The following is a 23,827-nucleotide window of genomic DNA, read 5'->3' as shown; positions in this document are numbered from 1 at the left end:
AATCATTTTTAAATCACATTTATTTTACCAAAAACTATTGTACTAAGTAAGAAACCTGCGCGTATTTGCCATTATTGAGCTTTAAAATTGTTGCGTCGCTCTACTTCAACAAAATAAATAAAAGAATTTTTCAGTATACGTTGGGAAACAATACCCTGGGATGTACTGGCAAAACACTAGGTTACCTCTGAATCGCAATTGAAAACCACTGTTCTAGACATACAATGAATAATAAATCGTTTGTTTCAACAATAGATCTAGTTTCCGGAAACTATTTCTGAAAATGCAAAAAGAATGCTTCAACTAATCTTACTCAGTTTCAACATACAAAGAAAATAAACTTAACTTGTCTTGTTTAGCTGAAAACTGCACTGTTGCAAGTCCACTGCACGGTACTACGAACTGTACAGGTACTGTTTACCTCGGAACGGTTTGCAACATTACTTGTGATGATGGATATTTCAATAATTCTGTAACAAGTGCTAAGTGCATCAGTCAAGATAAATGGGATAACGACAATTGGAATGATACTTGCCAAGGTATTCAGAATATAACGGAGTTAAATTACAATGTGATGCCTGTACAAACAAATATTTAATGGTGTTTATATGTAAATCACCCAATTTAATACATTACTTAGCTATCACGTGTCCTGATTCATTCGAATTTACAAATTCGAAACAATCAACATGCACTCTCAACCAAAATTACGAGGATAAATGCAATATTACCTGCATGGATGGATATTATAATGATGGAGAAACACAAGCAATTTGCGAAGATATCAATACTGACAATGATACTAATGAAATAGGAAAATGGAATACAGAAATTGCAAATTGTACAGGTAAAAGTCTTGTTTACTTAGCCAATCTTCCAATTTTACTTTACATTGTGTTTTCTCATCATTGTGTAACAGTCTGTTTTATTAGAATGTACTAAAGAAGTAGTTTTTTGGCGATTAGCATAGAAAATGAATGATAAACTGGCTTTCATAAGGGATACATTGGAAATATTTGTACTAGAATATTACGAGCCATTTCATATATATATATATATATATATAAAGTTTTCTTTTAACACTCGTATGTTCATTTCATAAAAAAAGATTTATGTGGAAAGTAAATCCATGATTTTGTTAATTGCCGTTAAATATTTGTAAAATATTTGTCAGTACATTGAATTAAATAATCTGATAAAGTCATTCAGGGATTGTTGTAATTTTTTGTTTTATATCTAATCGATCTTGGTAATCACTCAACATAATAAACTTCAGCTATCAGTTGTCCTGAATATCTCAATATTACAAATTCACAAACATCAACTTGTAACCAGAACTATTTCGGTGGTGAATGCGATATTACTTGCTTTGATGGATATTATATTGATGGAAATAAACAAGCAATTTGCAATGATACAAATACTGATGATGATACAAATGGTGCTGGTGAATGGGATGTAGGTAGTGCGAATTGTAAAGGTAAATTCCTATGGAAAAGCAATGATAAATTTCACAAATCGGACACAATGACACAACTTGTCTCCTGAAATCGACAATTTTTCTGTAAATAGTGGCAAGTTGCAATGTCATATTACCCCCCAACCGGAATGGCTATTCTAATATATATTATAAGAATTATTTGTCGATGGCTGATATTCATTTATTTTGATATGAGAGCTAAGTTTGAATGTATACTTGTGTTAAAATATGTTGAAGAAATCTGTGAAGGCTATTTTGATATTGTTTCTCTATTCATAAAATTCTTACAAACTGTTATCTATAGCGATGTGCATTATGTTGTTATTCGGATTCGCTTCCAGCCTTTTTGTCTACTTCAAGTTTAGGTTGTGATTGCGATACTAACAAAATAAGATACCAAAATAATAACGAAAAAGATGTATCAGTATATATGTCTAATTTTTTCAAGTTGCTTATAAAGATGTGCATATTATATGTAGAAATGAATATCGTAACCTTTTATGTATGTATCTGTCCCCTTTTTATGTGATTTAATGTTTGTCTCGATGGATATTAGAAATAAGAGATGATCCCACGTGTCTAAATATATTGAAAATTACTTTCTTCGCATATTTGCATAAAGATAACAAAGTGATGATTTATAATTTTTCAAATATTTTTTTATTTACCATATTACTATATACCATAGCTATCACGTGTCCTGTTTCATTCACAATAATTTCAAATTCGCAACAATCAAACTGCACCAACATTAGTTTCAATGATACATGCAATATTACTTGCTTGGATGGATATTATAACGATGGAGATAAACAAGCAACGTGCACAGATTCAAAGGGAAATAATGATACAAATAGATATGGTAATTGGGATCAAGGAAGCGCAAATTGCACAGGTAAAGTGATGTTGTGGAGAGGCAAACGAAAATTTCCCAAATTGGACACAATTACACGAATTGTCTTCACAAATTAAGAAGTTTTCTTGTTCAATAGTGTGTTGCGATGTTATATTACCCCCGACCGGAATGGCTATTTTCATATATATTGTAAGAATTATTTGTTGATGGCTTATCATCATTTATTTTGATATGAGAGCTAAGTTTGAATACTTGTGTTGAAAATGTTAAAGAAACTTGTGAAGGCTATTTTGATATTGGTTCTCTATTCATAAAATGCTTACAAACTGTTATCTATATAGCGATGTGCATGAAATTGGTCTTTCGGATACGCTTTCAGCCTTTTTGTCTACCTCAAGTTTTGGTTGTGATTGCGATACTCACAAAATAATATACCAAAATAATTACGAAAAAGATGTATCAGTATATTATATGTCTAATTATTTTTTTCAAGTTGCTTATACAGATGTGCATATTATATGTAGCAAGAATATCGTTATCTTTGGTGTATGTATGCGTCCCCTTTTTAGAAGATTTAAAGTTTGTCTCGATGGATATTGGTAATAAAAGATGATCCCACGTGTCTCAGTATATTAAAAGTTACTTTAATCGTATATTCGGATAAAGATAACAAAGTGATGATTTTAAATTTTTTAAATAATTGTAATAAACATTTTATTATATACCATAGCTATCACGTGTCCTGTTTCATTCACATTAATTTTAAATTCGCAACAATCAAACTGCACCAGCATTAGTTTCAATGATACATGCGATATTACTTGCTTGGATGGATATTATAATGATGGAGATAAACAAGCAACATGCAAAGACACAAATAAAAATAATGATACAAATAGAGATGGTAATTGGAATGAAGGAAGCGCAAATTGTACAGGTAAAGTGATGTTGTGGAGAGGCAAACAAAAATTTCACAAACCGGACACAATTACACGAATTGTCTTCACAAATTAAAAAATTTTCTTGTTTAATAGTGGCATGTTGCGATGTCCTATTACCCCCGATCGGAATGGCTATTTTCATATATATATTGTAAGAATTATTTGTTGATGACTGATCATCATTTATTTTAATATTAGAGCTATGTTGGAATGTATACTTGTGTTAAAAAAAATTAAAAAAACTTGTAAACGCTTTTTTAATATTGGTTCTCTATTCATAAAATTCATACAAACTGTTATCTGTAGCGATGTGCATGAACTTGTTTTTCGGATTCGCTTCCAGCCTTTTTGTCGACTTCAAGTTTTGGTTGTGATTGCGATACTCACAAAATAATATACCAAAATAATTACGAAAAAATGTATCAGTATATCTGTCTAAATTTTTCAATTTGCTTATAAAGATGTGCATATAATATGTAGCAATGAATATCGTAACCATTTATGTATGTATGCGTCCCCTCTTTTAGAGGATTTAATGTTTGTCTCGATGATTATTATAGTAATAAAAGATGATCCCACGTGTCTAAGTATATTGAAAGTTACTTTCTTCGCATATTTGGATAAAGACAACAAAGTAATGATTTATAATTTTTCAAATATTTGTATATTCAATTTTACTATATACCATAGCTATCACGTGTCCTGTTTCATTCGCAATAATTTCAAATTCGCAACAATCAAACTGCACCAGCATCAGTTTCAATGAAAAATGCGATATTACTTGCTTGGATGGATATTATAACAATGGAGATAAACAAGCAACATGCATAGACACAAATGAAAATAATGATACAAATAAATATGGTGATTGGGATGAAGGAAGCGCAAATTGTACAGGTAAAGTGATGTTGTGATGAGAAAAACAAAAATTTCACAAATCGGACACAATTACACGAATTGCAATGTTATATTACCCCCAGCCGGAATGACTATTTTCATATATATTGTGAGAATTATTTGTTGATTGCTTATCATCATTTATTTTGATATTAGAGCTAAGTTTGATTGTATACTTGTGTCAAAAATGTTGAAAAAACTTGTAAAGGCTATTTTGATATTGTTTCTCTATTCATAAAATGCTTACAAACTTTTATCTATAGCGATGTGATTTAAATTGTCCTTTCGGATTCGCTTGCAGCCATTTTGCCTACTTCAAGTTTTGGTTGTGATTGCGATACTCACAAAATAATATACCAAAATATTTACGAAAAATATGTATCACTATATATGTCTATTTTTTCAAGTTGCTCACAAAGATGTACATATTATATGTAGCAGTGAATATCGTTATATTTTATTTATATGTATACATTCCCTTGTTAGATTATTTAATGTTTGTCTCGATGATATTTATAATAAAAGATGACCTTGCGTGTCTTAGTATATTAAAAATTAATTTTTCTGAATATTTGAATAAAGATAACAAAGTAATGATTTATATTTTAGTAATTAACCTTTTACTACATATCATAGCTATCACGTGTCATGATTCATTCACAATAATTCCAAATTCGCAACAATCAAACTGCGCCAGCAATAGTTTCAATGATAAATGCAATATTACTTGCTGGGAAGGATATTATAACGATGGGGACAAACAAGCAACTTGCGTAGATATAAATGATGATAATGATACAAACAGTGATGGCGAATGGTATGAAGGAAGTGCAAATTGTAAAGGTAAAGTAGAATCGCGAATCGTGTGATTACCCTGCTGTCGCTAAAATCAATTGAATCCATTATATTGATGTTTTACCAAGTAGTAATAGGTAATAGGACTTTAGTAAAAGTTGAATTTATACAAACTAGACATTGGTTTAAACATGAGTTTTCATGCTAAGCTAACTTGCATTGTATTGGCTTTTAGCATATATGGTGTTGTCAACTAATCAAACTACATATGTTGGCATCAAGAACCTTAACATTACAATGTATGTGCAAGTAAAGTCTCAGACAGATGCTGTCAGCATAGCAGTCATTCTAGTATCATCGCCTCGAGGCGTTACCGAGTCATTGGTTCAGCTTGAATCAAAAGAAGGAATCACCACTTATGGGCTTACAATCGAAAATCTCACCATTGCTGACGCTGGGGAATGGACAATCCAATCTCAGTCTTCTTCCGATGATGAGGAATTGTATCCCAATATTAATCAAAACCTTACCCTTAACCTAAGAATGGAAGGTAATATGATTTATATAGCACCCTTTATTGCTCCTATTTGCAGGAATACCGTCTGCAAACTTCTGGTGTCAAAGTTTTATGTTTAATTACGTTATGTTACTGTAAAGATTTCTAATTGTTCAGGTTAGTATTACATTGGGATATTTGAAATTTAGCTAATTTTGTACTACTGACTTTATGTGCTGTTAGTTTTTGCTAGAAGGCGTTAAATTTTTATTTTTTCAGTTATTCCAGAAAATTTGGTCCTTACACCAACTTCACCATTCACATATATACTGAACTCGAGTAATAACACAGTGGTTTGTGACGCTTTTGGAGTTCCCGAACCTGATTTCGAGTGGACAGATACAGAAGGAAGTTCTTTAACTCATGGGATAACATCTGTCAATGAAACTTTATTTCTGAAAAACTCGTATTTTTCCGACAATGGCACCTACCGATGTAAAGCTACTAATGACGCATCAGAGCGTAGTGGTGATACTCCAACTAAAGATATCGAAATAAGAATTGAAGGTGTGTAAACAGTTCCCAACTGAAGTAGTAGAAACTTATCAACAGCTAGGTTCGTTTAAAAGCAATAATAAACAATACAGACTACTGGACTAGCTACTCCTGTACAAACAGTAAAATCATTCATAAATTCTCGATCTTCCGACGTTGAAAGTTTTTGACAGTTTTTCGAAACAGCTTCACCACAGTTCAACTCGTAGAATCTTGTTGATTCTCTTGACGTTTGTTTATTTTTTGCTTCAACTTTCATACTGCAACTAAAAAACGACCGTCAAATTATCAGTATCATTAAATTTTAAATTATCCGCATTGCATAGTCCTCGTCGGTGTATTTTCAATTAATAAAACAGTACTCCTTTAAATTAAGTGACAACGCACCGCAGGCATCAATGGTTCTCAAACTTCTTATCGTTGCCCCACATATGTCTACAAAAATCATTTACAACTGTTATTAGCAGTAATAACATTATTAACGGTGGCAAGCTGGCAACATCTATTTGATTCGAGGTTTAAATTTATTTAGATTTATTCGTCGCTGTGTTTGGCTAATTATGGGAATATTCTTCTTCAAGTTTGTCTGTCCTACAATATGGTAGATTAATCAGAGATATTCTCTATCAAAGCAATAATATCGGAAAAGAAATAGATCTTGTAAATGCAATATCGATTTCTGATGAATGTTTTCTTCATTTTCAGTTGCGAGTGGCTATATCTTGCCATTTTTCCATAAGATAGTTTGAAGTTTTTCCTTCGAATTAACCCTCTGAATAGTTTCGGTTATTTAATGTAAAATAAATGAATAGCACAATAGCATTAATTTTAGCATCAAGTTCAAAATTGAACGTATCTAAAATCAACTTGAGTGGTCATATTGGTTTATACGCGCGTTCGCGCCTATTTGGTTTTGTCAATATTTACGAAAGCGAAGCGTAATTTTCTTTCGCAGAACATATCATACATGTAGAATCATAAACGAATGTTTTTTTCTTAATTCACGAATTAACTTTTGCGCGTCACAATGTAGGATAGCTGCAGGTTTGGCCAAAAATGAAATTTTCCCCTTCAATATTTTGAATCAGGACATTCATTTCAATTCAAATATCGGTAAAAACTTTTTTAATTTTAGGTGTATTTTGATTATCGCATGCCACCAAAAGAGCTCGTGTGCGTTAAAGTATAATGTTCAATTACAACACTTATTGCTGTAATTTTTTCAGGATCTCCTATAATAACCGGTGAAAATCAAAGCTTTGATCCTATTGATAATATCACATTAACATGTTACATGGATGCAAATCCGATTCCAAGTGATATATACTGGACGACGAATAGCAGCAAGGATTATGCTGCTGGTGTATTCTCTACTGCATTGGAAACTGTGAACGATAATAGCGGAAAATATTACAAATACGAAACTAGTTTAGCATTAACTTTTCAGCTATGCATGGGGGAACAGCAAGTTGCATGTCAAGCAAATAACACAATTGGTGGAACTGATGGAACACAGATTTTTACCATAAACATAGGTTTGTGAGAAATGTAAAATGAGCTTTCAAATGTAGAGATAGTTTACAAAATATTTCTGCAAGAAATGATGCTAAAATTAAAATTATATTACATCAATATTTATTAAATAATGATTCTACGTTTACAGGAAATTACGATTTGCACGGAGAATATTACTATATATTTTTCGATGACCCTCTGGCATATAACGAATCAGAAAAAAAATGCCAATCTTTGGATGGGCATCTAGTTTACGTCACCACTGAGGATATTCAGGAATATTTAAACACTAAGGCAGATTACGGTAATATGAAATTTATGCAATCAGCATTCCAATCATAACATGATCACCAATATTTCTCACCTTTTGCACTTGACCAATCTTTTCTTTTTGAAAATTTCAATTTAACGCAGTTGTAAAACCTTGTTGGTATTGCAACTAAGATAACTTTAGAGTTGGGAACAATACATTACATATACAATACATTATATATTGAACTTTTCTGCTCAGCAAATATATCGATTAGAAAGTCTGAAATTTTGTAACTGGAAGTTGAAAAATATTGAATTTTGCAGCTGCCCAATAACGGATGACCTTGTTTTCATATCCATCAAATTGAAAATTAACAATATTAGTAAATATCCACTGTTTTTTTTTTAATGAAGACTACTACATTGGTCTTATGGAAGACGGTGGCGAGTGGAGATGGGGATCTGACGGTCCATACTTGAATGAAACCTACAGCAATTTCACCGATGGAGATGATCCATCTGAAGGTGACTGTGTTATTTCGACTACGGACGGATGGAATACAACCTCATGCAACAAAGATTACAAATACATATGCCAGCTAAAAGGTACGGTTTGCCAACGACTCTTTCTCAAACAATTAGGTAGATTACCATTTTCAACTCCATTTTAGCTTCAGGAATTCCGAAAGAAGTTGCAGTATCAAGGAATGATTGTGACGGAAAGTACTTAGATGTTAACTGGCAACCATATGACGATGACTTCGCAACAACTCTTCATCGGATCGAAATCACTAATGTTAACGGCACATCAATCGATCCCATAATCTTCAACTGCATTAGTCCGTGTGATTACAATTACAAGAATTCAAGTTTAACTCCAGATACGCAATATCTAATTGAGGTATATGCTACGTAAAGGCAGTTTTATTTTACTATAGGTTATAACTCAAGTTTAACTCCAGATACGCAATATCTAATTGAGGTATATGCTACGTAAAGGCAGTTTTATTTTACTATAGGTTATAACTACTGAATCTTTCCTTGCTCAATAACTTTGTTAAATGTTATTTCCAAAGAATCATCTTATGATAATTGATATTGAAGAAACAAATTCGTCCATAGAAGTCGAAGTTTCCCTTTTGGGTAAAGTATAAAATTAAATTAAACAAAATGATTTTGAAAACAAAAATGATTAATTAGAATAAAATCTTCCATTTAATAATATATGCATAGGGTTATATATGGATATATGCTGTAATTTATCATATTTTGACACATATCGATTCATTGTATTAATTTTTTTCAATGATTGTACGAGCGATATTGTGCCATTTGCTGTTTATCATACTGAGCTTTATATTCGTTTCCAGATATATGCAGGTGTTGATAGATGTAAAATGTTTCTACCGTCTGCATCTGTTTTACAAACAACAGGCAAAGGAACACCGAAACAAGTTTCTGACGCCAGCATGACACAAAATCCACAAGAAAATGTTTGCACTATTACATGGTCGTATAACGAAACTTTGGCATGGCAGATTGACAATTATACCGTGAGTTATAAAATCCACAAATTGGAAGCATCATTTTTCTATGGGGTTTTGGTTTTGGCTATACCTGCTTGCATCGTGGTTCACTTCTTATTTGCAATAAACCCTCCGAAACGTCACAAATATCTATGACTTGCCCATACACGCCGTGTCGTTTATGAAGATAAAAAAGAATATATTCCCTATAAAACGACGATAAATGCAATTTTATTTGTGTAAAAATTCAAGCTTTGCAACACTTGAATAACGAAATCAAGGTCCAATGCGGAACTTACACCAAAAGCAATAGTGTCGAAGAATATATTCCACGTTCTTCGTATTCATTTATCTCAATAAATGTCCCGACAAAAAATATGCGTAAACACACAATGTTGTAGAATGTTCTTGCTTATAGCGTCTGCGAGGTAGACCTCCGTCACAGCAGGGCTACATCGTCGGTAATAATTGATCTTATGGGTTACTGAGTTATCACCATTTGATAACTTGTACGACTTTGATAATGAGCCTATTACCGTTGCTGCAAGGAAGGGGCATGAAACGAAATTTAGTTGTGTGACACTGTATAGTTATATACACAATTAAATTAGGTCCACGTGTTCAATTGGTACCGGCAGTCCGGATATCGGGTAGCAAATAGATCATAATCTTATAGAATTGCCATCGGTCCAGCAGTATTATAACTTTAATATGTATTGAATCAGAATTTCGTGAGTTTTATTTCGTCAAAGAAAACATTATCTTTTCTCGTTGTTAGGCACAGACATGGATCAGGCATAGCATGAGGGTCCGTCAAAAATAAAATTCACATTCAGGGGTCCGCGGCCCGAGAAGTTTGGGCAACTTGGGTCTATATTATACCATCATGTCTGCATCCCCTATTTTCCAGAGGCACTGATTTCTACATCCAGTTCCCTTCACTATTTATATTAATGAATTGTTACTTGAAACAATTACACTCAAGATGAACTAGTTTTACGCACTTTGATATCTTACTCTTTATCTGTAGGTAACCATTAATACGCAACTCAATGTTGATACCGGGGAGAACGTTGAAATCACCCCAATGGTTAAAACCACAGAAGCCATGAACTTTGTTTTTGAAATGGAACCAAACTCTAAGTACACTTCAAACATATTTGCCGTATCGTGTGCTGGAAAAGGGGAAGTAATTGAAGCAGATCTGAATTGTACTACTCCTGTTTCTGGTATTCTTAAATTTTTGCCTTTTAATCTCTGTTTATATTGTGAAAGCGTAGTTCTTGCAACATCAAATTGAGATCAATGAGCACTATTTTTGATTAGCCAAGTGGAAATTTTTAGTATAAATATAAATATTTAATATACAATCTCAAACTCATGTTTTATATAAGCTCCTGAAACCGTACCTGAAGCAACATCACCGCAAAAACCAGATTCTGAGTTTGACCCAGCAAGTGGAATTGAAGTTACTGTCGCCGCAGTTGATCAAAGATATGGTCCAGTAAGGTAAAATATATGATGGATGATACACATACATGATATGTTAGCAAAAAATAACTTTTAATAGAGCTGCGTGCAGCTTTAACAGGCTTCCCGCGTAAAAAAATAAACTGAAGACGCGTTTTGCTCACTGGAGCGTGAAAGCGTGGTCAGTCATGTATAAAATTTGCAATTTATGATGGGGGACTTATTATCTGCATGTGATGTAAATTTTAAGTCTCTAAGTAGTGTCGTTCTCGAGAAGAAGATGAAAATGTAAAATCTTATATTGCTTACTGGGGCGTATCGCCGAGGTCACTCATGCGTATCCTTGACATATCGTATCCGGAACATGTCCATTAATCATTGTTAAGAATTGCAACCCAATAGCATGTATCAATTTTGAGAAATCGCAAAAAAACTGAAGACGCGTTTTGCTCACTGGAGCGTGAAAGCGTGGTCAGTCATGCATAAAATTTGCATTTTATTGCTAGCTGAGAACTTCTGCACATTTGAGGTGAATTTCAAGTTTGTAGGACCAATAAAAAATAATAAAAATAAATAAATAAACAAATAAATAAATAAAATAAATAAATAATAATAATAATAAAACACAGGAATACAATAGGTTCCCTGCTGACAAGCAGCGGGAAGCCTAATAATAAATAAATAATAATAATAATAAATAAATAATAATAATATTAAAACACAGGAATACAATAGGTTCCCTGTTGACAAGCAGCGGGAAGCCTAATTGCTGACAAGCAGCGGGAAGCCTAATTATTTGCAATATACTGTCTCGCATGGATAATTAATTGTCGCATAGGTTTTCTTTAGTACGAACTACACTCACAAAGCTGGTTTGAATTAGAATAAATCGATTCAACGATTAACATAAAAGTAATGGTAGCGGGTTGAAATTGTTATCTCGTCTATTAACTATAACATTTTCTTCAATTAATGTTTTCAATATGCTACTTTCGGTTCAAATACGGAATATGAATCATTGCTACCTACAAATTGATACATTGCTTTAATATAGAACAACTTTAAATTACTCAAAACAACGAATTTAATTTCATTATCAGTTGGCATATGGTGATGATTAATATGTTAAAGACATCACGACCACAATGTAAAGTGTTTTTGACCAGAATCGAATCAAAATAGCTATTTTGTATGATGTTTGATATTTTAGCTGTGTTTTTGTCGTTGTGACGGTTGATGGTTCCAAACAGAACAGTGAAGGCAGAAAAATCGATAGTAGTACAGCTTTCGAAGAAGCTAATGAGGGAAAAAATGGACAATATTTTGCCTACGTTACATCGAAGTAAGAAATAAATTGGAGCAGACATTATTTATGGTATTATATTTCGTGTTATCCGATATGCTGCATGTATAAAGGATAAATGAACTATAAAGTACAATAAAGTACAATACATCAAATTTTTCGTGACGTTGTAGAATACCAGTTTATACAATTGCATAAATTAATATGTATCTATAGTGTTTTATGGGTGATGTCTTAGGACGTTTTATATTTTATATCTCGATGTTAACTTATTGATAAAGTATTCTTGTGATCCTCATTTCAAGTGCGTCCGAAACTTTCACCATTACTCTCGGCAAGGGGCGTGGTACTACCTCTTGCAATCCGATAAATAATGTTGCAAGAAAGAAAAGGGCGACTTATAAGGATGTGGCTGAGGTTGAAGCAACTAATAAAAATTTGGATTATAAAAAATATTATCGTTATTACGTGTTAACAACAACACCATCTTCCGAATCAGAGTTTCTGACTCAAATAAGTGAATTGTCTCCGTCATATGCGACAAGTACGTGATTTTAATTTTTTTTTTTAATTGGTTTTGATGATTTCATTTATAGCATTCATTATGATTTAATTTTTTTTTCTACTGAATTGTATCATATATATATTGCAATTTTGTATATTGTTCAGTTTCAGTTGTATATACATACAATTTTATTTTTCTGTGAATCCTCCGTATCATACTACATAGGATGAAGTTTTCAAGATTCGAGAATTGTGTTAAAAAACACTTTATATGTAGTTAATATATATATGAATATATAAACATAATCTTTAAAATAAGTAACACTATTCAGTTCATAAAGTTACCTCAAATTTGAGTTTACCTGAGATCTTACATTAAAATAAATTTGAATGAAAAAGAAAGTCTTTAACCGATTCTGATTTGAATTCAATTATCATCTTGTTATTTCATCGTACGTGGTTTTAGTAATTCCAAAAAAATTACTTTCAATTTCAGAGCCCTACCTTCTTTGGATTATTGGAGTGGTGATACCTATTCTCGTGATCATTGCTGCCGTTTTGGGTTTCTTGTATTACAGGTATGTCCCAATGTTTGTTCCGATTCCAATATTAGGTGAATCGAAACTTAAGCAACTATCCACACATTGCAAGTTAAAAGAACCACGAACAAGTATATCGGATAGCTGTGGGTGTTCATCTTATTTACGCATTAACAAGCTGTGCGTGGTTTATAATGTCAAGAACGAATTAGTGACAAAATCTGCCAAGAAATGTAACTTTATTGTTATAAATAAAAGATTTCTAATTGCCAAGCAATGAAAATGGAATGCAAAAGTGTACGTTTTATTGTATGACTTGAAATATACATATATATATATCTGTTATCGATAATACAACATGAATAGATACAAATATATATACAGTATATATTCATAGCATACATGCACACTCTCGGAATTAATCCAATTGAGAGCAGCTATTTTCTTTGTTTATATTGCATTTTATGTAGATTGTAGGTATATTCAAAATATACCATGACACGATCAAAACTGTATCATCCATATTTGAATGGATGAGTATCATTGCTTGTATTAGTGTAACATTGTTCATTATACAATTAATCAGCACTGAATCCGTACTTACCATCATGAATAAGTTTGACTGACCTAAAAGATTATAAATATTTTTCAGGCGTCGTAAACAAAATAAGAAAAAGAATTCTGAATTTGGTGTGCCGTTATCTGAACGTGAGTTTAATATTTGTTTTCACAATGTTCATCACGGTATATTTGCATTCTGGATCAATTTTAACGATCATAAAATATAACTCTGTCTCTGCAGCAATGATGCGTACTCGCCTGCTAAACTATAAAAAAAAAATTGTAAATATTGTCATCAATTTTTCAAATCAAATTTTTTCATCATCATGATTTTAATAAACTGTTGTAGCAGTATTTTTATTTTAGTAACAAATATTGATCTTGCAACACCTATTTGAAGTTCTATACAGATGTTAGATTAGAATTGGTAAACCTGTGAACCTATTCAGTTCCCCCCAGAGATGACGATTATCCTGTTTACGAAAACGTAGAAGCACAAATAGACGTCCAACCTCATCCAATTAAAGCAAGCGATCTTGAAAATGACTATCATTATAAGCATGCAGATGACAATAGACTTTTCCGAGAAGAATACAAGGTTTGAAATTTTTCGATAGTATTTTGTACCTGATATAATTTACCATGGGTTTTGTTTTGATAATTATCGCCTTTCAGTGGAACATATATTATGCTCATTTATCAAAGATAGCAACCACATGTGTGGTGTGTTCTACGCTCTACATACATACTAACTAAATTAAATCTTTGGCCTAACTAAGCCTTTATTAAAAAAAACGTTTGAATTATCCGTAGTTGACAAACGATGCATTTGTCTTACTTTACTGGCGCACATTGACAAGTTTAGCGGCTCATACAGTAACTAGTATATTATATTACTGTGATAAGTCGAAGTTTTTTCAAGTTGTGACTGGTTGATTTAGAAATCATGATCCAATTACTGGGGAAAATTACTTTGATAATGAATATTTTCTTTTTATGTAATTCCTCCTAGACTATAAAAGAACAGGCAAAAAAATTGGAAATGAGATTTGCTCATGCAAAAAGAAAAGAAATAAAAGAACTCAATCGATATGTTAATGTGTTGCCAGGTAAATCTTTTTTGAGCATTTTTAATGATTTATGGTAATATTATAACCACCAATTCCATGCTTTCATGAATTTACATAATATGCACTGTGCTTTATCATTTTATTCAGCCGAAAATGCGGTAGTCCATCTTAAACAAACTGGAAACGGACCACTTTCAGAATACATAAATGCATCATACATCGACGTAAGTTAGGAGGACTGTAATAAATAGGTTCTTTTTCGGAATAACTTTTGTCATCGATAAGTAACATGGACGTACAAGTAACAACTAAAGACAGTGTAGGAACCCGATATAAATAAAATGAAAATAGAAACTATGTATGAGGACATTGCTTTTCTTGATCATTAATTACTCATTATGTTTCATTATTGAAAATAAATATACTTTTCTCTCTTTATCATTAATCCCTTAAATTAACATTTTAGTTTCAGAATTTGCTCACTGATAATTTCAGGCTTTGAAAGGCCAGATATAACTTGATAAAGGGTAGAAAGTTAATTTGCACTAATGCGCAGAAGATATCTGATGTCATACGCTAAATATAATACCATGTAATAAAAAATTAGTTGTGTACAATTAATGTTATCTCCCTATTCATTTCAGGGATATAAAAAACTTAAAAAATTCATCGCCACCCAAGGACCTAAACCAAACACCATTAACGATTTCTGGCGCATGATATGGGAACATAGAATCGAGGCAATTGTAATGGTAACTAATGTGGACGAAAATGGAAGGGTAAGGCCATCAAAATTCATACGATCTGCATATGCAGCCACTTTCTGTGATAAAATTATAATTTTTTGTAGTTGTAATTGCTGGTAAATGTAGTATAAATGTTATTGCATATCGTATATCATCACTGTTCCATCATAGTTTTTGACTTTTATATCTGTCGAAGTATCATATCGCTCTACCCAGAATTTGGCTAGGGATTCGGGTGGTTGTGGAATATACTTGCACAATCAACAAGTAATTATTGCGTAGCGAATAGTTTAGATATAGGAACTTTTTTACATTACACTCATAAACTACGCAATAGCTTTGCGTGACTAGCGGAACTCTTATAACTGCTTTGTACAACGAGGTATGTTTACATAGTGAACAAACAACATAAAAGTGGGATTGGTGAAACGGTAAAACTCTGTAGGTGAAAGTAGCTATAATATCACAACTACTAAGAGAAATTTAATTCTGTCAAATCCGACTCTTCCGTGATCTTTATACGTCGCAATGTTCTCTCACCGATGGGCCATAACATCCTATCACGATGTTAAAAACTATTTGCGGAACATCGTCATTCGATCGGTAAACATATTGTTACATTTCTTTTCTATTTGTATAGGCGGCTATATATACCAGGAGAGCGTTAATACGACAAATTGAATGGGATCATTGTCCCAGTACATTTTAATGAATCAGTAGCCTAGCAACCTTTGAAATTCGACGGGTTCGGCTATTACCCATGTAGTCATATATTTCCATATTATTATTAGCTACTACGCAAATATTCAAAACACAGTCCTATACGTATAATAACGAAAGATTTTTTATGGAGCAACGAAACTAAATTTCGACATCTTCTTATCAATATGAAATATGAACATAGATAGCTTCATCGAGTACATGCATTACAAAATGGCAAAAAATATTATATGGAAATATTCTATATTTACTGCGCTTCAATGTATTTGTACTGACTGATCAAATTTGAAATCGGAGTAGTGCGGGCTGTCACCTAGGCAGCAAACTACCATAAAGTTCAAATAATGATTTGTTTTGCAGAGAAAATGTGAAAAGTACTGGCCTGAGGAAATGGAAAAAGGCTCTTACGGAGAGTTCGACATTGCATGTACTGACGACACATCTGTGGGTCAAATAACTAGAAGAAAATTCAAGATTGTCAGTAGTTCACACCCTAATCGAGTTAGTAATTGAAGCTCTTTATTTATTTATTTTTTTTCAAATGGTATAATTTTGCTAATCAGCGACATCTTGTGTACAGACACAGGTAGTGGTACAATACCATTATACAACCTGGCCTGATCACGGAGTACCGCAAACTACATCGGCTTTATTCAATCTAAGAAGAATCGTTCGAACTGAATTTGGTGAATCCAATTATCCTATAGTGGTGCACTGCAGGTATGATGAGCGATATGCAAAGTTAGAATATCCTTACTTTTTGCACGCGGGATTTTTGGTCTGACTATGAGAAATTAAAAAAAGGCATTCGCCAAACTCTATTGATCTCAATTTGTATAATGTCAAATTATATTCAACAAAAAAACAACGACTGAATTGTGTCCAAAATACCGTTAAAATATCTCGATTTAACCCGTTAGCTGTGCTATGTGGACCAAATACTTCACTTTAAAATGTCGCATATTATAACATAGGAACTAATAGGAATGTGAATGAATTGATTGGCATCACATTCACGAGTCTTCCAAACAACCCCCAAGGTTCATCAACCTTCTGTGGATGAAATATAACGAGCCATGTCATGCTTTACGTAAATTGTTGATGTCATATGAAGTGCGCTCATACTTGAAAATTGATTTTTTTCACACTCTTTACGTTATCATTTAATTAGAGAATTATCAAAACGCATTCTACCGCAAAGTTTATTTTTTCAACATAGCGCTGGAGTTGGAAGAACAGGTACGTTCATCGCTCTCGATAACTTGATGGAAGAACTCGAAAGTACCGGTACTGTTGATGTATATTCACAAGTTTGGAGAATGAGACAACGAAGAACAGAAATGGTTCAAACTGCTGTAAGATATTGCTCTTTTTATTAACGTAATCCAAAGCATATAGTGCAATAACCTATTCGGCTATTCTTATATTTTCACTTTCCCCGCAGGATCAGTATGTCCTCGTTCATAAAATGTTGTTGGAAAACTATCTACTGAAAGACACCGATATGGATGTGTCGCAAGCTGAAGAAAAATTAACTATAATCAGGTATTCTCGGTTAATTTAAAAGTTAGAAAATATATCAAAAAAATTACATTTCAGTAAAGATCTGAACAATAATTGGTAGTTAACTTAAAATAGTTGTTTGGCTTTTTTAGTTGACTGTGGCCGTTTTAGATGCTTGCGCCCGCAAATAGTCAGTACCAAACCAAAGCGTAAAATATAAGACTGTTTCGCTAAGCATGGTACGGCGTTATCGAAATTACAAATTAAAGTCAAACATTGATGATAATTAGATGAAACGTTATATCATTGGCCCATATTCGATTGCTTTTTAAAACTACGTCGTCAATTCCGTCGTAATCTATTGTTTGCTGAAATCGTTCACTAAGGTAGAAAGATAAACAAATTTAGTTTCATTTCAACTGTGTATTCGGAATTTGTGCGTCGGAACAGAGACCCATTCCTTCAAAATCAATAGGTTATTATATGTGGACCATGGTAAAAAGTCTGAAGTGGACAGAAAAATATTACAAGTTCTGCTCAAATATTTACAGAAATGAATAATGTTGCCCAAAAGCAAACATACCAATGATTAGGTAATGTTCATGCGTACAGCGAAGTGAAAGAAAATATTATGGAAATCGAAATGTAAATGTAGCTAATTCAATGTCAAAATCTATTTTGATTACGATTTCGTGCAAACTCATATATACCTATTTCCTACATAGTTTCTACCATATGTCCTTTTCATTGGGGAATTAGAACTCATAAAAGGGACAAAATTGATATTTCGAGGTTTATCGCGTTCGTTTGTTCGAATTGCACTCCTGTGCGACACCACATGGTGACAAATGTCCCCCAGAATATGATGATCAAAATGGCTACCGTGTCTTAGCATAAACAATAGGAAGAAAAAATGAATTTTTTTTTCCGATTTTTCTAGTTTGTTCAGCATGATTTCCCAATAAAAATTTTCGAAAAAATTACTGAGTTAATATTCATATTTTCGAAAAATGTAATGGAATTGTGTACTTTCAGATCGCCACAGAATAATGTACTTGAAAATGAATTCCGCCTGATATCCAGAGTGCCTCCTCTTGATACGGATAAAGATGTCGGCCATGGTCACTCAAAAGTGAATCGAGAAAACAATGTGATTCCCTGTGAGATTATGATTTGTAATAATTAGGTTTTTAGTCAGATCTTATGTAACTAAGTACATTATATGAGATTGTAAGTTAAAATTTAAGCGAGTAAGTGCAATACCACATTTAAATTAGGGAGTTTGTGATGTAATTTTACTTTTTTTTTCAGATTTTCGTGACAGATCTCGTAATATTAAAAAAATTAGCTGTTCATAAAAATTGAATTGTGTTGCCAGATAAAAAGATGTTTCTGTAATGACTGATAATTTCGTACTATATGTTATTATAGATGATCACAACATTGCACCGATACGAATGCGACCTGATGAAAATTCCACTCCATATTTCAATGCAACCAAGTTGCAGGTCTGATTGAAAATATTTTAAATTGAAAGCTAATGTACCATTATGTTGTATGAATATTATGTTCACAACCATGTATATATATGTACGCAAAAATTATCTTGGGTGTTTGTTACTCTATTGATCCAGCCCCACTTGGGTTGTCGCACGTCCTTAACGTGTGGATATGACGCATTTACTTTACTTATTCGAAGAACATTCTAATAAATTCAAATTAAGTTAGAAATAAATCATATTTTCAATTAAAACATTTTAAAATTTTCATTTTCTCATCAAAATCTTCAAAGACTCTTAATTATCATGTAGAAGCAGGATGCCAATTTTCGTATTGCTAAATGCAAAATACATGCGAAATGCAAAATACTGATTTAAACACCATTTCACCCTAACTTTGTTGATCATATTATGGTATCAGATAATTGTACACGTGTTTCAAATTCAGGGTTACGAACAAGATGAATGGTATATATTGGCACAAGATCCTCTACCCGGTAGAGAAGAAATGTTTTGGAGAATGGTACTTGATAATGATGTTAAATGCATTGTGATGATACGTCATGGTGACAGATCTCAGGTGACAAATCATTTTATCTTTTGATATAAATTTCCTGTAACGAGTATGTATGATATATATATATAATTTATATTTTATATTAGGCATATATTCATTTGGATCTTATAAACTGCTAACATTTTACCTTAGTTAATCGTATTACTTGTGATTCAATGGAACGGTGGCTTGTCATGCTGGGTGTCTGCAATAGATCATGTTTCTTCTTAAGATTTGACCGTGTTTTCAACTTTTTTTTCCTCGTTTTAAATGCAAAAAAACAATTTCCTCTCTTTACAAGGAATGGTAAACGAGCTCAATTGGTTGGTGATCAATAAAATTAAAAGTTGATTTTCATGGGTTATATCAATGATGCGCATTTTGAACGCTTATATCGAATATATTTTAAGCTTTCCACTTCCACATTCAATACTTTACCAAATATGGGTTGGTTTGTTAACTTGATTTTTCAAATTCGCCATGGACTAATGAAGGTAGTAGGTATCTATAAGCCGCTATGCATAGTTTAAAGAATCTTTAGAGGTACGAATGTATATCTTAAACCTGTAAATACATTTTTAAAGAAACCATGTGCTAAGTATTGGCCCGAAATTGTCGAACATCATGGAAGCATTATGTTGTCACCACAAGAAACATTTGAAGAAAAGAATTTGCTAACCAGAACCATATTTGTCAGGGAAACTATTCTTCAGGTAAAATACAACTATACTATGAATGATGCATCGAAATTATTGGTTTGCTACCTATCATATTATCAACCTGTGCAACGAGATGTCGCAAGGCACGATGTCGATTTCTTACGATGCGTGAAAGGGTCGTAATAAAATATCGTATGCGTAATAAAATCATTGTGGGTGTTTCACTTAGTCACATCTCGGTGACGATTATCTGTCTCAGACACATCTACTTATTCAAAGAAATTGATCCGCCTAACTGCTACAATATCTCACCTCATGACAAGGGTGAGTTAAATAGTAGAACTATCTCGTTGCGCTTCCTTTTATTCTAGGATTATTGTTATATTATATCACAGTAATTTTCAACCTTTTTTGAATCGCGTAAAACTTTGTCACTATAAAATCTACCGGAACACCAAATATAAATTGCAGATTTTTCAAAAAACACGTGCACATTAATTTTGATATCTAAATTGGTATAATACCATATGCCGATTGGAAGTAATTGAAACACCAATTTGACGCGTTGAAATTCACTGCCATGTTTCATTTACTCTCACAAAATACATTTACCTTTGCATGGCGTCAATTTCCAGGTTTACTTGGTTAGAGATTTTGCTTTTGGTTAGACTTTATTATACAGTTCGCATTTTACAATAACTCATCATTTTTACATAGACGACGCGTTCATCCTCGATCACCCAGTTCGACTTTACCGGTTGGCCGCAAGGACCATCACAAGATGTCAATACTATTCTGGATTTAATAACGCGATTACAGAGGCAAAAGCAGCATATGGATGGTAGTTCAGGGCCGGTCTTGGTTCACTGCAGGTGAGCGATGTTATTCAAAACAACAACGTTATTGAGCCACACTATTTAAACAAAACTAAAATGGTGAAAATATAGATTACTGTATTTTGGGGTACTCGCTATACTTTCGAAGCAATCGCGAAAAATTTATCGCTGGAATCAGTGCAATTGCGGTGCGAACCTTAGAGTTGGGGTGGGCATCATCATGTTCGTGATGTATTTATATATAATATTCTAACAACATTTCATGTTGGGACTTGTTTATTCATATTGAATTTGTCCACTACAACAATAGCAATATTTTAGTAGCAATTTTAGCAATTTTGAATAATACTGTCGGTCACTATGAACACCGAATATAATATATCGTTATTAACGTGTGTGCTTTAATAACGAATTTGTTCATAGTGATGGATCCCAGCGTACAGGCACATTCTGCGCAATAATCTCGTTGTTGCAACGACTGAAGACGGAAAGTAGAGTAGATGTCTTGCGCTCAGTAAAAGATTTAAGAGACATGAGGGCCTATTTGGTTGGAGATTTGGTATGTTATTTTTGAATTTACCGTTTTGCTATATATAATGCGTGTAATAAAGCGCCTCTCTTGTTTGGCGCCACTTTGAAATATTTGCAGCTATCGATGTATTCTTGTACCTATTACTTTCGAATTTATTTCAGATTTTAAAAAGATCTCCTTGTAGCTAAATTTCGCTTTTTTTGTTTGCTGTAGGACGAGAATTTTTTCTCTTTTTTTTAACACGACAAGCTTTCTGTGAATAGATATAAACTACATAAAAGTGTACAAAGTACGCTGTTTTCTATATAACTATATAGTCTTTTTTCTCCCTACAATTTACGGTGTCAACGAATCAAACGAACGATTTTTTTTTCTAGACCGAATATCGTCTTTGTTACGACGCAGTTGAAGCATACCTACGATCATTTGATCTATATTCTAACTTCCGTTGATTCTGAAACCATGTTCATCTTTGTCATCATTTCATCAATGCATTTAACATACTTTTTGTTTTCCTTATGCCGCATTTTGTTTTATATATTTAGCTTTCTGGAAATCAGTCAATTCGTAAGTTTAATTATTTTAATTTTGGCACAAAAATCCAATTACGTATGATTTTGAAAAAAAAAAATTAATGCCGATCTACTGTTGCAAGCCATAGTAGTTTGTATTTCATATCCTTGTCATCTCTAACTGTCTATGGTTAAATTTGAATATGCTTGTATTTATGTGATTAGATGAATAAACAATACACTAAACAAAGGTATCAAATAATATCATGCTTTGTCTTGTCATATGTATTTCAGCTTTTCAAGTGTTTTTTTCTTTTCCCCTCACGTTTTCTCTGATTCATTTGCTTGCTCCTGGCACTGATATGATCCATTAAATGAGAATAAAACAGCTGATTCGACAATGTAATAAGAAATGAATGTTATAGCGGGTATAAAAACGATAAAAATTTAACAAGTTTTGTTGAGCGCCACACATTCTTCGTCGAATTTACATATCCACATCGTTTGCATAGGTTTCTCTTTCTGACAAATGGCGTCTCCGGACATCATCTCTTTTGCTGATCTGGCCCATCTACAATAAAAAATCTTCGAGCAACAAAAAAAAATATAATATTACTCGATCATCATTTTACCGAGTGCGAATTATAACAAAATATCTCCATCAACGTGGATAAGCAAATGGATGTATGGAGATAACATGCTTAGTCAGCTGCAATTATACTAAATGTTTTCAAGTCAATTTTCGTACATTTTTGTTGTGTGCTTCATTATATTTTACTTATCTAATTCTTTTTTTATTGTGTAGAAAATTTACATATTTGTGCAATTTTTCATGCAATTTTGTGAATCTTCAATATGCTTAAAAAAAATTAATTATTTGGCTGTATTGTCAATTATTTTAAAATTGTGTCGAGTATTTATTTTGAAGCACATTTCGTAGATGATATATAAAATTGTCGTCGGCTAATTGACGCCATTTATGAGATATCAAAAAATGCTAAAAATGAGCTCGGTTAGTCTCAGGTATAAAAAGTCAAAAATTATATTATTGGCATGAAATGCTAAATATTAGGTAATTAATTAACATCCCATCCGAGATCTATCAATCATTTACGACACTTTAGAGATATTTATGTCCTTGAAAATTGGGTGCGGTGTTACCCACTTCATATTGAGGCCTAGGCTTTTGAAATATGGGAACAATGTGTGCATCTCTCTCAAACATAATCAGGTTTTTATCCTATTATACTGTTGGTAATGACAATGTTTGAGTAAACCCATGCGCACTCAATCTGAAAACTAAGCATTAATTCTTAAGCCTGTCAGCGTAGCGGACATGCGAATATTTTTGAGAAACTTGATTTGAATCCGAATCCTCAACCGTGACAAACAACTTCAAATTAGTGACAGCATTGAATGAACTTAGAGATATATCTTAGATACGACTTTACGGGGCTTTAAAAATGATTTGCAGACGGAACTATCAATAAAAACCGGTGATGAT

General features: G+C 32.7%; 1 protein-coding gene across 1 annotated transcript in view; it reads left to right on the top strand.

The window, feature by feature from the left end:
• Positions 1-23,192, top strand: part of LOC120341790 (uncharacterized) — a 55,658-nt gene extending 32,466 nt beyond the window's left edge. Inside the window, exons 6-34 of the mRNA XM_078110513.1 lie at positions 4,811-5,017; positions 5,205-5,519; positions 5,745-6,032; positions 7,247-7,555; positions 7,684-7,839; positions 8,202-8,393; positions 8,459-8,688; positions 9,158-9,340; positions 10,344-10,542; positions 10,708-10,822; positions 11,994-12,125; positions 12,392-12,630; positions 13,087-13,168; positions 13,782-13,837; positions 14,140-14,288; positions 14,703-14,799; positions 14,908-14,984; positions 15,405-15,539; positions 16,587-16,727; positions 16,807-16,946; positions 17,446-17,581; positions 17,671-17,771; positions 18,765-18,889; positions 19,161-19,237; positions 19,677-19,808; positions 20,369-20,497; positions 21,161-21,315; positions 21,703-21,838; positions 22,189-23,192. Of these exons, the coding sequence (XP_077966639.1) occupies positions 4,811-5,017; positions 5,205-5,519; positions 5,745-6,032; positions 7,247-7,555; positions 7,684-7,839; positions 8,202-8,393; positions 8,459-8,688; positions 9,158-9,340; positions 10,344-10,542; positions 10,708-10,822; positions 11,994-12,125; positions 12,392-12,630; positions 13,087-13,168; positions 13,782-13,837; positions 14,140-14,288; positions 14,703-14,799; positions 14,908-14,984; positions 15,405-15,539; positions 16,587-16,727; positions 16,807-16,946; positions 17,446-17,581; positions 17,671-17,771; positions 18,765-18,889; positions 19,161-19,237; positions 19,677-19,808; positions 20,369-20,497; positions 21,161-21,315; positions 21,703-21,838; positions 22,189-22,263 (4,508 nt within the window). The 3' untranslated portion in view covers positions 22,264-23,192. The remainder of the gene's footprint in view (positions 1-4,810; positions 5,018-5,204; positions 5,520-5,744; positions 6,033-7,246; positions 7,556-7,683; positions 7,840-8,201; positions 8,394-8,458; positions 8,689-9,157; positions 9,341-10,343; positions 10,543-10,707; positions 10,823-11,993; positions 12,126-12,391; positions 12,631-13,086; positions 13,169-13,781; positions 13,838-14,139; positions 14,289-14,702; positions 14,800-14,907; positions 14,985-15,404; positions 15,540-16,586; positions 16,728-16,806; positions 16,947-17,445; positions 17,582-17,670; positions 17,772-18,764; positions 18,890-19,160; positions 19,238-19,676; positions 19,809-20,368; positions 20,498-21,160; positions 21,316-21,702; positions 21,839-22,188) is intronic.
• The last annotated feature ends 635 nt before the right edge of the window (positions 23,193-23,827 follow it).

Source organism: Styela clava, chromosome 3 (assembly GCF_964204865.1).
Source record: "Styela clava chromosome 3, kaStyClav1.hap1.2, whole genome shotgun sequence".
Taxonomy (NCBI): domain Eukaryota; kingdom Metazoa; phylum Chordata; class Ascidiacea; order Stolidobranchia; family Styelidae; genus Styela; species Styela clava.
Note: the sequence above shows the minus strand (reverse complement) of the source record. Positions and strands in the feature narration are given on the sequence as shown.